Source organism: Bos taurus, chromosome 2 (assembly GCF_002263795.3).
Source record: "Bos taurus isolate L1 Dominette 01449 registration number 42190680 breed Hereford chromosome 2, ARS-UCD2.0, whole genome shotgun sequence".
Lineage (NCBI taxonomy): Eukaryota > Metazoa > Chordata > Mammalia > Artiodactyla > Bovidae > Bos > Bos taurus.
In genome coordinates this window covers 26,733,854-26,751,062 of record NC_037329.1, presented here as the reverse complement: position 1 = coordinate 26,751,062, position 17,209 = coordinate 26,733,854, and the positions used below count along the sequence as shown (strand labels likewise).

The following is a 17,209-nucleotide window of genomic DNA, read 5'->3' as shown; positions in this document are numbered from 1 at the left end:
GCTCTCCTGCATTCCCGTTGTTAGCATTGGTGTCTATATTTAGCTGGTGGGATTAAATTGCAAAGGCTTCGAGCTGGGCAGAGCACACTGATCTGCCTTTTTACTGCTAGACCTGTGTGCTGTGAGGAGCTAAGGCCTTAGTGTCCCCTTCCTTACCCAGGTTGCTCACAAAATGGATTCCCAGCGGGAACTCGCAGAGGAACTGCGGCTTTACCAATCCACCCTTCTTCAGGATGGTCTAAAAGATCTCCTGGATGAGAAAAAATTCATCGATTGCACCCTAAAAGCAGGTGACAAAAGTCTTCCTTGCCACAGATTGATTTTGTCAGCTTGTAGTCCTTACTTCCGTGAGTATTTTTTATCTGAAATTGATGAGGCGAAAAAAAAGGAGGTAGTACTAGATAATGTGGATCCTGCTGTACTGGATTTAATCATTAAGTACCTATACTCTGCCAGTATTGATCTCAACGATGGAAACGTGCAAGATATTTTTGCATTGGCCAGCCGCTTTCAGATCCCCTCCGTGTTCACTGTCTGCGTTTCTTATCTTCAGAAAAGACTTGCTCCTGGTAACTGTCTAGCTATTCTAAGATTAGGACTTCTTCTTGACTGCCCGAGACTTGCCATCTCTGCCCGTGAATTTGTGTCTGATCGCTTTGTACAGATTTGTAAGGAAGAGGACTTCATGCAGCTGTCTCCGCAGGAGCTGATCTCAGTCATTTCCAATGACAGCCTAAATGTAGAAAAGGAAGAAGCAGTATTTGAGGCAGTGATGAAATGGGTGCGAACAGACAAAGAAAATAGGGTTAAAAACCTTAGCGAAGTGTTTGATTGTATTCGTTTTCGCCTTATGACAGAAAAATATTTTAAAGATCATGTTGAAAAAGATGATATAATTAAAAGCAACCCAGAACTCCAGAAAAAAATCAAAGTTCTCAAAGATGCCTTTGCAGGCAAACTCCCAGAACCTAGCAAAAACACAGAGAAGGCTGGGGCTGGTGAGGTGAACGGTGATGTTGGTGATGAAGATTTGCTTCCTGGTTACCTGAATGATATTCCCAGGCATGGAATGTTTGTCAAGGACCTCATCCTCTTGGTTAATGACACAGCTGCTGTGGCTTACGATCCCACGGAAAATGAATGCTACCTTACTGCGCTGGCTGAGCAGATCCCCAGAAATCATTCCAGCATCGTTACCCAACAAAATCAGGTGTATGTGGTAGGAGGGCTGTATGTGGATGAAGAAAATAAAGATCAGCCCCTACAGTCCTACTTCTTCCAGGTAAGAAAGGCTGTCCTCACATATGCAGAGACATAGAGGAAAGGATGTTAGTCACCATCTAGTTAGCTGATTGTGAACTACTTAGGCTGCTTGTACTGTATTCATCAATACTTGACGTCCTATGCCAGTCCCTTGCATTTTCATTAGAGTACTGACAAATATCTAGATCAGTTAACTGCTTGTTAATATTTAATAAACATTTTCATGAAGAATGAGGTTCTAATTCATGTACAAGTGATGGCTCATGATTTTCTTTATGCTCTTTTACCTAAAATGTCATGTTCATAGTTGATAGTTGTGACTGTAATCCTTTGAAGTCCAGTATTTTAGTAAAAACAAAATTTAATCTTGTATCCTCTTTCTGAAAAATAGGTTTTTTCCAAAAATCAAAGTACTCTACACTTTACAAAAAGTTCTAATTGATCAGATTTTCTACCTTTTTCCAAGTTTGCTTGATTTGAAATTCTCAGAGGTAGCATTTCATCTCTTATTTATGGTTTACTGCCTAAAATACAATTTTATTGAAAGTGAAAAGAACTTGTATAAGTATTTTACATGCTTTGGATTGCCTTTGAGGAAATACTATCTATACAAACGTCACTAGTTTGAATCGATTAATTGTATTTAGAAATTTTTATTTGTGGTAAGTGATCAAATTTCTTTGGATCAGAGTTGTACTTAGACATTATTGCAACTTAATCTTTTATGAAACCATAGAAGTTTCCAAGAAGAGAGATCCTCCTAAACAAACTCTCTGTAGTTTGAAAGGACTTAGTTTCATGTTACCAACACATTATACTTTACCAGTTTATGAAGGAATCAGTGACTTTATCTTTAATACCAATACCAGTACTTTGTAGCTTACAGATAGTTCAAAAGGGTTTGTTTAGGTCATGGCTACTCATGGCCTGTCGTTTATGGGCCTTGAATTCGAAAGGGCAAAGATAAGTAAGTATAGAATGTCACACCACAGTCACTGAATGATTTCAAATTGTGTGACATACCGCGCATTTATAAAACACACTCTTTAACCAGCTTCTACTAATCTCAAAAAAATGTAATAATACATGTCAATCATGCTTCTTAATTTTCCAAATTCTATTAAAGGATGTTAACTATGAAATATAAAAATAACAGTAGAAGCTGTAATAAGTATTTGAATGTGGGCCAGAAAACTTCCTAAAGGCTAGTTTTAAATTCAGATAAATTTCAGAAAGGGTAAATTCAATTGAAAAGACAATAATATATTTAGGAAGTAAAAATGACATCAAAATACAAATAACCTGGAAATCAGATCCAAAGAATACTTCTAGCCTTATCTTTAGTCCCTTCTATCCTATCGCTACCCTTGCTTTTATTGACATCACCTCACATTTCTGGTTCTGGAAGCATGCTTGATTTTCCTTATAGCTACAAAAACAGTTACTCAAAGTTAAAAAGGTCAACTCCCTATCATTTGCTATGCCTTGCTCCTTCAAAAGGCACAAATAGTGAGACAAGGATAAAATAGTGAGCCAGGATAAAAACACCTGTGAAAGAGGATTATGACTCACAAGAAAGTGTGTGAGAATTTCAGGTTTTGTATTTTCTGCGTTGTCATCTCTGTTTAAAATGTATTAAGTCAGGATTCATATGACCTTTGATTGTATACTAGAATTGGATTATGATAATTTTTTTTACTTAGATAAGAGAGGGTTTTTTCCCATAGAATTAACAGTTTCATCAAATCTTTGAACAGCGCCACATCTTAAGTATTCTGAGTTCAAACTCTAATTTTAGGGATGAGAAAACTGAAGCCAGAGAGGTTAAATGGCTTGACAGCTCATCTGTAAAAACAGCTGGCAGGCAGTCTGCTGTAGGAAGCGCCCTATCGGGGGTAGTATGGGAAGGTAGACGGCACTGGGCAGTGTGGGCAGTAAACCCTCTGATTTGGGATTATGATGGCTGCTGCTCCCATTTAAAAAAAGAAAAAAGAAAACCTATGAATTTATATAGTTTGCATCAAGTATCACTTAAAAGCTCTGTGAGCCTGAGCAAATTGTTTAACCTTTCTGTGCCTGTTTTCTCATCTCTAAATCAGAGCTAACAAACGAGAGGACTAAATTAGATTACCTGTATAAAGCACCTGGCATGAAGCCTGTCACAGAGTAAGCGTTCCTTTGTTGTTGTTTAGTCAGTCATGTCTGATTCCTTTGTGGCCCCGTGAACTGTAGCCCACCAGGCTCCTCTGTCCATGGGATTTCTCAGGCAAGAATACTGGAGTGGGTTGCCATTTCCTTCTCCAAGGGATCTTCCTGACCAGGAATTGAACCCACATCTCCTACATTGGCAGATGGATTCTTTGCCAGTGAGCCACCAGGGAATCCCCAAAAGTTGATAATTGTCATTATTTTTGCTTCTATACTACCTACTGGTTTCTTGATAAAGGACTTTTTAAAAAAAATGAATGCATTAGTGATCACCATCTGGATATACCACAGACTTGAATATCTGCATCTGTTCTTGGTAACCAGTTATTCTGTTGTTTTTTTTTTTTTTTCCTTTTTTCTTATGCTACATAGAAATAGCACTAGAGAGAACAACAAATCTCTGACTGCACTCCCTCAGAAAGGAGCTTTCTTATGTCTTGGTGTCCTAAAATGCAAAGTGGAAAATCTTAAAATTACCAATAGTTAGTCCTAAAGCTGATGCCAGCCATATTAGAATCAATCACATATCCCAGAGCGTGGGCTCTTGGAGGCTGTCTTAGGCTCCCAGAATTGGCAATAGCAAAAACAAGCAGAATTCCTTTCTAATTTAAATTAGAAAGAGAGAAAGAGTGCGAGGGAAGGAAAAGAATATTTTAAATGACTCCCACCAAAACCTGGGAGGTTATAGGCTGTAACACCTGCCTGTATCTAAAGTAATAAAGTGAAGCATGGAGAACTTAAAAATGTTTAAGGAAAGAAAAAAAGATAATATCTAATGTCCCAGTTGTCTGAACTGAGCGACAGGTCCAGCTGTCCTGGGCGCCAGCTTGGGGCATGTTAAATAAGCTTGCGGGGGCCACTCACACACTACGACCCTCCCTACGGCGGCAATCTATTTCCCCAATGTCCTCGAAGTATTGATTCCTTGTTCAAACCTGAACAAGGTAATGTGGGAAGAAAGTTTGACAAGAAATCTCACAGTTCTAACTAATCTCTGACGACTATTTTATTCTCGCTTTCCTTTTCCCAAGTTCTCCAGGTTTGAGTATTTTTAGCTATTTTGGTAGGCTGTGTGGATTTTCTCATTTTTCCTGGTAATTCAAAGGTAAAATATGATCCTTTCTGAGTTATAGTTTTAAACTTATGAGATCTTCTACTATCTCAATCAATTCTAAACAACAAAGTATAGCATATTTTTTGGTACACCTATAACAAGCTTCACAATTCCTCCTATATTTTTTTCTTTCAGCTTGATAATGTAGCATCTGAGTGGGTTGGACTCCCACCTCTGCCTTCAGCTAGGTGTCTCTTCGGTCTGGGAGAGATAGATGACAAAATCTACGTAGTTGCAGGCAAAGACCTTCAAACAGAGGCTTCTCTGGATACAGTATTATGCTATGATCCTGCGTAAGTTGGCATGATATTTTCATTTCCTAAGCATTCAGGTATATGAGTGTCTATAACAAAATCATAGTTTTAGAACCTGAAGTTTACTGAAAGCATATAAATCCTATCATCTTCTGATTTTAGGGCAGCCAAATGGAATGAAGTTAAAAAGCTTCCTATCAAAGTCTATGGCCATAGTGTGATTTCACATAAGGGGATGATATATTGTCTTGGAGGAAAGACAGATGATAAGTAAGTATCCTAAAATCTTATGGTTTATATCCAGGTGATTTTTTATTACAAGGGTTCCTTTCTGTTTATACTGGAATGATACTTGGTTCTCCCCTATAACATTTTTGAAATAAAATTTAAAAATAAATTTTGAAATGTTATTGGAGGATATTAATAATGACTTATGAAGGAAAACTGTATAAAATTATTAAACTGCTGAAGTCAGTTTGTATATGCCCAATATATTGCTAGGAATGAGCATAATAGCTCCATCATAAGCATTCTTACAATGGAAAAGCAGCGTTTAGGAGCATAATCAAGTCTTTTATTTGGCTAATTTAAAATTATATTTTACTACATTAAAACCAGTGGACTTTTCATGGATTTAGCCGTAAGTACTGATAGATAAAAATTAAGCATATATCTTTAATATAGCATTTAAAATATAGCTACTAAAACAATAGTGTATAAAAAAATCATGGATTTTGTACTTTACATTCATAAGAGAGAATTTAGATAGTTGAGTTTGAAACTGAAAAACATTTGACTGAAAAGCAGGCAGCTCTTTCCTCAGCAATGTTTCACATATTTATTCCTGGACAGATGATATTCAAAATATTTAACAACTGGTCACAAACAGACACTGATCAAACAAAAGAAATATACCTGGAATACTCAGTAGCACCCAGTCTTTTAGGAGAAAAAGAGGATGAAGCTTCATATAACTTGATTTTTAGGTACTTCTCAAGGGATAGGTAATTAGGAAAGAGATTTTATGGAAGAAGTGAGTTCAGAGTGTTCCAGAAGTCTGTTAAGCCAGTAGCCTGTTTGGTAAAATGATGATTTTCGATTTCAATAATGATAACAAATTTCCTGCCCCTGAAAACGCCACCTAATTTGGCTTGTATCACTTGCTTAGGTTAAGAGTTGTCCAGTCCTGGAAAGGAAGCCAGAATTAAAGAATTTAAGAACTATTCTCTATGTCTGTTTTTCCTGTGCTGCCCTGCAAATAAATTCATCAGTACCATCTTTCTAGATTCCATATATATGCATCAGAATATGATATTTATATTTCTCTTTCTGACTTACTTCACTCTGTATAATAGGTTCTAGGTTTTGCAGGGCAGCAATGGATAAACAGACATAAAGAACAGACCTGTGGACACAGGGCAGGGCGGCGGGGGTGGGGGTGGGGGGGTTGGGCGGAGGGGAGGAGGAAGAGCATGAGATGTATGGAGAGAGTAACATGGAAACTTACATTACCATATGTAAAATAGATAGTCAACAAGAATTTGCTGTATGACTCAGGGAACTCAAACAGGGGTTCTGTGACAATCTAGAAGGGTGGGATGGGGAGGGAGATGGGAAGGAGGTCTAGGAGGAAGGGGACATAGGTGTACCTATGGCTGATTCTTGTTGGTATTTGACAGAAAACAACAAAATTCAGTAAAGCAGTTATCCTTTAATTAAAAAATAAATAAAGTGGCAAAAAAGAAAGAATTTAAGGACAAAGCAGGAAAGGAGAGTAAAATATGGAAATGTGCTAGAATTAAAGAACTCTATATTCTGGAGTTAAAAATTAATGGTTATTATTCAATTAAAATGACATATATTATAGAATATGTGATTTTAAAAAGCAGTGAGCTTTTATATAATCTATATTCAATGATAACATATTCTGAAATCTTGATATCCTCCTTAATGCCAGATATTCCCATTAAATAAACATTTAAAGGAAGGCCATATTATAAACACACTCAGTGCTAAATCTTATTTGGGGCATTTTTCCTCAGTAAATGGAATGGAAAATCTGTGTTGAGCAGTGTTTTGACTTTGGAAACATAGTGACCCTGCCAAATAATTTAAATTGTTTCCTTCAAGTAGTATTAGTAACTAGGAAATTGATATGTCAGTAAGAAGCATATGGTCTTGTCAGTAAGAATATATTCATCTTGAGAATATGATTAACTAAGACAACATTGCTTGACAAATGCCAGAGTCAAGAACTTTGAAATGAGTCATTATCTAAAAGCAAGCACTGAATTATACTAGTTTTTGCCACTGAATTTGAAGAACATGATCTTGGATCATGTTCTTATGGAGTTTTAAGATAATACTCATAGTCATGTATTACAGGAAATGTTTCTACTCCAGAAATCTGATCTTTTATAAAACTAGTGAAAAAAAAAGTTGAGGTTTTGTTTTGTTGCTTTTTGGCTTAACCAGATATATCCAGTTAATTGTTATTTGAAATTCAAACTCCCATCAGTAAATTATGGAATCATAAGAATCTCAGAAAGATAATTCAGATGAGTCCAGGTTTTTCTGGTAGCATTTAGCATGTAAAATTGTTCTCATTACTCATCAGCTCAGATGACTAGTTGTCCAATCTTTAGTCCCAGATTTCTTAAAATGCATTGGTATATTAGTGATAGACTAAAATGTAATGAATCATCAAATTATAGTTACATTGAAAATAGGTACATTCACACCTAAGTATTTTTTAAGTTAACTGATTCATTCTTAGGATATTCAGATAACGAAATGAATAAACATTTTTGTAACAGAGGCACAATAAAGAATTTATGAATTTTGTTAACTCTATTCATGTTTTCCATTTAACTTAGTAGCAGATAGGATTAAAATCTGCTTCCTGGGCCTCTAGACAATTGCCAAAAGTAAAGAATGCTACCTTCCAGTAGTATAATTGTTATAAAATAGTTTTGGTTCTCATATTTATTATTGTCCTTTGCTCGGTGACATATGTTCAGATTAAGAATTTTTCTGATCCTCATTATATCTCATATTTCAAATGAGAACTGTGGCTAAGTGATTAGTCAAGTTGTTTCTTTCAAAAAAGGAAAATTCTTAAAGGACCATTTTGTTGTGTTTTGTTTACAGAAAATGTACAAACAGAGTGTTTATCTACAACCCCAAAAAAGGAGATTGGAAAGATCTGGCTCCAATGAAAATCCCTCGTTCCATGTTTGGAGTGGCAGTCCATAAAGGCAAAATTGTGATTGCTGGAGGTGTCACTGAAGACGGTCTTTCAGCTTCAGTTGAAGCTTTTGACCTCAACACCAATAAGTAAGCTGTTATCTCTTACTATGGAATATGAATCACTGTATGCTTCAATTTCTAATTTGGACAAGGGGAGAGGAGGGCAGGGAGGCAAGGACTGAAGAGGAAGTGTCTTTCTCTGTTTCTTTCGGTGTTATAGGTATGAAACACCCACCATTTCAATGCATTATGTGTGTCTGTAATTTGGAATACATGACCCTCAAGTTAATGTTGGAGTAATCAGTTTGCCCTCACTTGTTAATTTTGTGAATTTAGCCTTGCAAAGGTAATACTTCTGAATAATTATATACACAATAGTGGATATACATCTCTCTATAAGGTTATTTGATTTGAAATGTGTAGTTTCTTTAAATATTAAAAGACCTCCACTTAGTTTGTGATATTTGTAAAGGATGAATGCTTCAGATGTTTGATTCTTTTGTGTTCTTTATAATTTTCTCTTTTTTTTCACTTTTAAGATTGTATTGGCTTAAAGTTAATGTGAAGATATAGGACAGATATTCTTTATATAGAATTAGTCCTTTTCAAGTTTTTGAGCTCATATATCTAGATGAGTATATAGTTTTTATGTTCCTAGTTTAGCAATAAAGAAAAAATTAGAACATTATTATTACTTTTTTAAGGAACCAAGTATGCCTGATTACAAAATAGACTTTTAGTTCAGTTCAGTTCATTTCAGTTCAGTCACTCAGTCATGTCTGACTCTTTGTGACAATATGGACTGCAGCATGCCAGGCCTCCCCATCCATCACCAACTCCCAGTCTACTCAACCTCATGTCCATTGAGTCGGTGATGCCATCCAACCATCTCATCCTCTGTCGTCCCCTTCTCCCCACACCTTCAATCTTTCCCAGCATCAGGGTCTTTTCAAAAGTCAGCTCTTCATACCAGGTGGCCAAAGTATTGGAGTTTCAGTGTCATCATCAGTCCTTCCAGTGAATACTCAGGACTGATCTCCTTTAGGATGGACTGGTTGGATCTCCTTGCAGTCCAAGGGACTCTCAAGAGTCTTTGCCTACACCACAGTTCAAAATAGACTTTAGTTAATCTGAAAATTACAAGGAAGTTTTATGGAAATGGATTTTTATGATCATTAAAAATCATGTTTTTAATGCAGCAACACACAAAACTGTAAGTACTCCATATTATTAGTTTTGTACATATGTATGCTGCTGCTGCTAAGTCACTTCAGTCGTGTCCAACTCTGTGTGACCCCATAGACGGCAGCCCACCAGGCTCCTCTGTCCCTGGATTCTTCAGGCAAGAACACTGGAGTGGATTCCTATTTCCTTCTCCAATGCATGAAAGTGAAAAGTGAAAGTGAAGTCGCTCAGTCGTGTCTAACCCTTAGTGACCCCAAGGACTGCAGACTACCAGGTTCCTCCGTCCATGGGATTTTCCAGACAAGAGTACTGGAGTGGGGTGCCATTGTCTTCTCCAGTACATATGTATAGATGGATATTTTTAAATTTATTTGCATTTTTAAATGACAAATATAGCAAAGTTTTGCTTATGATTATATTTGAAGGATAGGATCATGGGTGATAGTTGTTTTCTTCTATAACTTGTTTCTCCAGATTTTCTACAATGTACGTATATTATTTTTTATAGTTAAACAGATGATATATTTAGAGAAAAACTATGAGGTCCACTTGTAATGCCAGAGTACTGGAAGAGAGCTACCAAAATGACTAACTCATTCTAGACTCTTGATACTTCCAACTAATTTGATTGATTTTTATCTTCAGTGGTCCTATTTCATACAGCCATTAACATTAAAAAGTTCCCATATATCCTTTATTTAAAAGGATGAAGGATAAATTATTAAAAAGAAAATTTCCAACCCTAGTTTGTTAACTGTCCTCATATGTGCTCAGTCGTGTCCAACTCTTTGTGACCCCATGGACTGTAGCTCACCACGCTCCTCTGTCCATTGAATTTTCCAGGGAAGAATACTGCAACGGGTTGCCATTTCCTCCTCCAAGGGACTCTTCCTGACCCAGGGACAGAACTTATGTCTCTTGTGTCTCCTGCGTTGGCAGGCGGATTCTTTACCACTAGTGTAACTTGGGGAGCCCGAAACTATCATTTTCACATGCTTTATTAAAAAGGGCTGGAGATTTCTTGAGACACTACAGAGCGCAAAGATTTTTAAAATTTGTATTAGCATTCAAATGAAACCCAACACAGTAGGGCCAAGGAACCCTAGAATTGCCCCCCACTACTCCACTGTTTATGGCACACAGTTTGATAACCACTGCTAAAGGTGCTAACTGATGAAGGTGAAGTATTTTTGGATTGATACATTGACGGCCTTAAAATCTCATCTGGTTTGATCTTTCAAATAAAGGGATATTTAGATACTTTCCAGTAGCAAATTTAATCTTCTAATTTGGGTACCTATGCTCCTCAAAATTTTTCATTATTTTTTATAGTTATTCAGTAAATACATTTGGCATTTTTTTAAGTTTTACATTAACTGTATCTTCAATGATTCCCAGGTGGGAAGTAATGACTGAATTTCCCCAAGAAAGAAGTTCCATCAGTTTGGTCAGCTTGGCTGGATCCCTGTATGCTATTGGTGGTTTTGCCATGATTCAGCTGGAATCTAAAGAATTTGCACCCACTGAAGTCAATGACATATGGAAGTAAGTTTTCTTCACTCCAATTTTCCAAACTAAATATTAAGTCAAGTAAGACAAAACAGTTTTGAAGTACATAGGAAGCCCGACTTTCCCAAAATATACACTACCTTTTTGGTGGTAAACACTCTTTGAATCTATTGAACTTTTTCACATTGCCACTTACTTAATCAAGTACTGCTTCTAATTAGCTGTGAGCTTGGGAAAGAACTTACTGGGGCCTATATCTTAATCAGTAATTAAGAGTTGAACAACTCATCATTTACGCTCCCTTCCAGTTTTAAAAGTGTAATGAATGCTCTAAGCATCCTGTAGAGTAAAGGCTTCCAAACCACTTACCTTCCTCCCACAGGGTACTTTATTTCCTAAGAGAACAGGGTTCTGAAGAAACATTTAACCTCTTGAGTTTTCCATGATTCATTAATTCTATTTTGAATCTAATTTTAAAATGTTTCCAATTTTCAGAGTGTTCAGTTATAAAAGCTTTTTAAAAGAGAAGTGAAAAGTACCAATCCACTTGACCTCTAAGATAGGTGCTGGGCAGGTCTCCCAAGTATGACACTTACAGTTGTTACCCAATTGAACTATTTTACAGTTAAACTTAAAATAAATGTATTTATAAAGAAGGGGTGTGTGTATTTTACCATAGTTTCTAATGCAGTGAATAGCATATAGAGACTAGTGTATCCAGAGGTCTTAGGAGCAGAAGTGTAACTTGTATCATAATAGAGAGTCACATGGTAACACAGTTGAGGCAGGGCATACAGTATGTAGATGTCTGGTCACTGTCAGGTCCCCGCCATGTGTGGTCTTCAGCCTAGGTATAATGCTTGTTGATCTAAGTTTATAGGAGGTAGATCTCAGTTGCCTGAGGTGAGCATGAGTTCATGACATATTTTGTGGTTGTTCAGTCTCTAAGTCGCATCCAACTCTTTGTGACTCCATGGACTGCAGCACTCCAGGCTTCCCTGTCCATCACTATCTTCCAGAGTTTGCTCAAATTCATGTCCATTGAGTTGGTTATTCTAACTAACCATCTCATCCTCTGCCATCCTTTTCTCCTCCTCCCGTTTCCTAATCGAAGCCAGGCTTTCAAACTTATCATATGCAAAGTCCAGGTGATTTACATCATCTTCTGGCCAGGAGGCCTGTTAACATTTTAAGAAACTTATTTTTCTCTAAAGGTGATTATTCTAAAGTCAGGCGCCAGCCTCCAAAAAGCATTGGACAAAGCTGCATTCCTATAGGGCAAAAGTGAGGTGGGCTCAATCAAGAAAAGAATTAACTCAAGGGTCCAAGGTTACAAACATTGAGGTTACTACTTACATTTCTATACACCCATTATATCAACCAATACACTGCCAAGGACACAGTAGGTAAGGAGTATGGAGACTTAGCAGCAAACATTGGCCCAATAAGTGAAAAACCCTTCACCAATACAATTTCTAATCAATCTTTTAACTACTCAAAGGAATCTGTGTTTAGACAGTTTAGAACATCTCCCACCTCTCACAGTTGGGAGGCTCTGAATGATCACCTGTGGCCGGAAAAACCTATTCAGGCAGGCTAGAGGATTTCCAAAGGAGTTTGTAGGTTGAAACACTGTCACACCCAGGAATTATTAACTGGAGCTGTAAGCTAACTCTTTTTTCAGAGAGAGGTAGTAGGGGACAGCCCCCCGTAAAGTCAGAGGTGTAGGTGAAAGCACAAAGCAGAAAGTAGGCAGACTCTGGTTCTGGGGGTAGATGCTTGAGAATTTCCACGGGGACTCCTGGGGCTCGATCCCGCCTTTGCATATGCCGAGCCTCCTTCCTCATGACCTTTGTCATGGGTGGAGCTCCTCACGCTGGCTCCTGGCAGTGATAGAATTCCAGTTGAGCTATTCCAGATCCTGAAAGATGATGCTGTGGAAAGTGCTGCACTCAATATGCAATATGCACTCAGTATGCAATATGCTGGCTCCTGGCAGTTTCCCAACATCAGGGTCTTTTCAAATGAATCATCTCTTCGCATCAGGTGGTCAAAGTATTGGAGCTTCAGCTTCAGCATCAGTCCTTCCAAAGAATATTCAGGGTTGATTTCCTTTAGGGTTGACTGGTTTGATCACCTTGCAGTCCAAGGGACTCTCAAGAGTCTTCTCCAACACCACAGTTCGAAAGCATCAATTTTTTGGCACTGAGCCTTCTTTATGGCCCAACTCTCATGTCCATACATGACTACTGGAAAAACCATAGCTTTGGCTATACTCATCCAGAAACTGCCAAATTTATGCTTTAGATTTGCTTGCAGATTTAAATTTATAAGTACAGCTTTGGAGGAGTGATCAACGGAGGCATACCTCTGAGCCTAAGAGAGAAAAATGGATAATATTTGTTCTATACCTGAACCAGTACATGCCTTATTCCCAGCTGGTGAACTGGAAGGCTCAAAGGCTGGCAGCTTAACCAAACAATTATTTTGTACATCAGACATCATTTCCCTATGTTATTATAACAGTAACTAGCTGTGTAGAAGGCAAGAGAAAGTGGCTATAAAAGGAAGTTAACTATTATCACTTTCCCTTCAAAAAAGAGGGAAGAAGATAAAGAAACTGGAGATCCCCAGGGAGGAAAGACTCAGCAAAAGGGTGAGATGGGTAAACACTGGAAGCGGCAGGAAAAAAGGATGAAATAATCAGATCAGATCAGATCAGATCAGTCGCTCAGTCGTGTCCAACTCTTTGCGACCCCATGAATCACAGCACGCCAGGCCTCCCTGTACAGCACCATCTCCCAGAGTTCACTCAAACTCACGTCCATCGAGTCAGTGATGCCATCCAGCCATCTCATCCTCTGTCGTCCCCTTCTCCTCCTGCCCCCAATCCCTCCCAGCATCAGAGTCTTTTCCAAAGAGTATTGCCACCTCTTCGCATGAGGTGGCCAAAGTACTGGAGTTTCAGCTTTAGCATCATTCCTTCCAAAGAAATCCCAGGGCTGATCCCCTTCAGAATGGACTGGTTGGATCTCCTTGCAGTCCAAGGGACTCTCAAGAGTCTTCTCCAACACCACACTTCAAAAGCATCAATTCTTCGGCGCTCAGCCTTCTTCACAGTCCAACTCTCACATCCATACATGATCACAGGAAAAACCATAGCCTTGACTAGACGAACCTTTGTTGGCAAAGTAATATGCTCTCTAGGTTGGTCATAACTTTCCTTCCAAGGAGTAAGCGTCTTTTAATTTCATGGCTGCAGTCACCATCCGCAGTGATTTTGGAACCCAGAAAAATAAAGTCTGACACTGTTTCCACTCTTTCCCCATCTATTTCCCATGAAGTGGTGGGACCGGATGCCATGATCTTCGTTTTCTGAATGTTGAGCTTTAAGCCAACTTTTTCACTCTCCACTTTCACTTTCATCAAGAGGCCTTTGAGTTCCTCTTCACTTTCTGCCATAAGGGTGGTATCATCTGCATGTCTGAGGTTATTGGTATTTCTCCCGGCAGTCTTGATTCCAGTTTGTGTTTCTTCCAGTCCAGCGTTTCTCATGATGTACTCTGCATAGAAGTTAAATAAACAGGGTGACAATATACAGCCTTGACAAACTCCTTTTCCTACTTGGAACCAGTCTGTTGTTCCATGTCCAGTTCTAACTGTTGCTTCCTGACCTGCATACAAATTTCTCAAGAGGCAGATCAGGTGGTCTGGTATTCCCATCTCTTTCAGAATTTTCCAGTTTATTGTGATCCACACAGTCAAAGGCTTTGGCGTAGTCAATGAAGCAGAAATAGATGTTTTTCTGGAACTCTCTTGCTTTTTCTATGATCCAGCGGATGTTGGCAATTTGATCTCTGGTTCCTCTGCCTTTTCTAAAACCAGCTTGAACATCAGGAAGTTCATGGTTCACATATTGCTGAAGCCTGGCTTGGAGAATTTTGAGCATTACTTTACTGGCGTGTGAGATGAGTGCAATTGTGCGGTAGTTTGAGCATTCTTTGGCATTGCCTTTCTTTGGGATTGGAATGAAAACTGACATTTTCCAGTCCTGTGGTCACTGCTGAGTTTTCCAAATTTGCTGGCATATTGAGTGCAGCACTTTCACAGCATCATCTTTCAGGATTTGGAATAGCTCAACTGGAATTCCATCACCTCCACTAGCTTTGTTCGTAGTGATGCTTTCTAAGGCCCACTTGACTTCACATTCCAGGATGTCTGGCTCTAGGTCAGTGATCACACCATCGTGATGAAATAATGGAAGGCTGGAAAGGTTAGGGTTTTTGAAAAACAGGGATAATAATTCTTGCTTGGAAAACAAGAATAGGCAGTGATTCTCAACTCTAACATAGGCATCAGCTAATTTTTAAATTATTTTGAATCTCATTCACTCATCATAGAATGATTTGGGGGTATTTCCTATGTGCCAAGCAAGTATTGATAGCTTCTGGAGAAGGGAAGATACTAAAGTGAATAAAATACATGTAACTTTGAGCTTGTTGAGGACATAAATATAAAAACATTAAAATAGGATGATAATTGTTACCATCAATGGATACCATACGAAGAATACCATGAGAAATGAAAGACAAACCAAACTCTGCTTCATGAAGGCGAGAAAGGCTTCAGAGAGAAGGCAGTGTTGTGGAATTTCTCATGCAGAGATGGCAATTCAGGTACCAGGAAAGGAAAAGCACACAGGTCTCAAAGGGACTCAAGCTGTCTGTGTCTTCATGAATATTCAGAGAGGGTGACCAGTTCTTACCTAAGGTCAAGTGAAAGTCTAAGAGCAGCACACACACAGGACAGAAAAGGGGAAGAACAATGGTTTCTTAGAGTGACCCCTAGTGTCCAGTGCCACGCATCACACTGGTGTATGGGTTCGGTTGAAATCAGAATCAAGGTGACTTAATTGTTTCTGCTCTTCCCAGTTCTTACCCTTTGCTAACCTTGATTCATGGGGACCAGCCATCTTTAGCAGTCCAAAGGTGAAGGATTAATTGCTTTTACTCATCATCACTGGACAGTCTTTGATTCCCAGAGAAGGTTTAACTGCCTAAGCATCCAGATTAAATACCATGGCAATAATCTGGGTATATGCTCAGAGAGTGCACATTTTTGGAGGAATTCAAGTGTTAGTCTGTGAGTCAGGTGCATCCTCCTCTGGGTAAGATCAGATAGGGTTTTCTCAGAGAAATATTTAATACCAGGAGATCTATAGAACTGTCTACTTTAAAACAACTTATTACGTTCTTTTTCTCCGTCAGGTATGAAGACGATAAAAAAGAATGGGCTGGGATGCTGAAGGAAATACGTTATGCTTCAGGAGCTAGTTGCCTAGCAACACGGTTAAATCTCTTCAAACTGTCTAAGCTATAAATAAGAAGGTGAAAAACATAATAGATAGGGAGGTGGTCTGTTTGGATAATAGGGCCTTAATTTATTGTTTTTAAAAAGCCTATACAGAGATTCCATGTAGAAATTACTGTGTTATTGTCCAAGAGATTAGCAGTGGGCATCAAAACCTCAAAGTTATTGAATCTTCAATGTAACAATCAGAGCTTAAAAAAATAATAAATATTAAATTGAACAGATTATTTCTCTTGTTAATCTGTCTCAATCAATTATAAAGGAGCTTCCTAAATTTGAGTTTATTAATCCTTTCATTTGCATTGTTAAAGTGCCTTTACACTCCTTTTTCTATTACAAATGAAACTGGAGAATGAAATATGTACATTTACATTAAAAAAAATTTTTTTTAATAGCAAAAACCTTTCTTCATGCTTCAAGATATAATAAGAACCCTGTGCAATATATTAAAGAGTATATGCTGTGAGAAAACTTTGGAAATGGAATAAATGGATTTCATTTGAATTTTAAATTTAAAACCAGTAAATCACAGTCTTCAAGTCCTTAACTGCAGTATCTGTAGTAGAAGGGTTGGGAGGCAATCTTAGGCAAAGGATTGATTCCTTAACTGCTGGGGCAGAATTTGGGGCCAGCGGGTCATATGGAGAAAGGTGTGTATTCATTGCTTTGAGTTTTATCTATACTTTAAAGAGCTACCTATTTGCAAATTTCTGATAGAAAGAAGGATGACTATTATTCTATTTTCTGGGATGTAAAACCCTACATTCAAGTTGTTCGTTCTTAGCATACACAGTAAGATGACATCTCAGTCTGTCCCAAACCATTACATTCTACTGTCTGCAAGTCATGAACTAATCATCGCTTATGGGTCTCATGTGCTTTCACAGACATGTTTGACTTCTAGCCTTACATGTGTTATTTTCTGAGAGGTCTGACTTGGAACTGACTTGGAGTATTCCATTATTACTTGTTAAGCAACTGCATAAAAATATGAATGTTCATATTCATAAAATAAAGCTATAGCTTTATTTTCTGCATCATAAATATGGAAACATTC

The 17,209-nt window shown here is 38.0% G+C and overlaps 1 protein-coding gene across 1 annotated transcript; it reads left to right on the top strand.

Moving 5' to 3' along the window:
* The first annotated feature begins 128 nt into the window (after positions 1-128).
* Positions 129-16,413, top strand: KLHL41 (kelch like family member 41). The gene is made up of 6 exons (NM_001083377.1): positions 129-1,282; positions 4,721-4,878; positions 5,002-5,109; positions 7,990-8,175; positions 10,672-10,818; positions 16,050-16,413. The coding sequence occupies exons 1-6, from the start codon at positions 173-175 to the stop codon at positions 16,159-16,161; spliced, it is 1,821 nt and encodes a 606-aa protein (NP_001076846.1). The 5' UTR covers positions 129-172; the 3' UTR covers positions 16,162-16,413.
* The last annotated feature ends 796 nt before the right edge of the window (positions 16,414-17,209 follow it).

Coding starts and splice junctions, on each gene's coding strand:
- KLHL41 (NM_001083377.1), top strand. CDS start 173: ATGGATTCCCAGCGGGAACTCGCAGAGGAACTGCGGCTTTACCAATCC. Junction 1,283..4,720: donor TACAGTCCTACTTCTTCCAG/GTAAGAAAGGCT, acceptor TTTTTCTTTCAG/CTTGATAATGTAGCATCTGA. Junction 4,879..5,001: donor GTATTATGCTATGATCCTGC/GTAAGTTGGCAT, acceptor TTCTGATTTTAG/GGCAGCCAAATGGAATGAAG.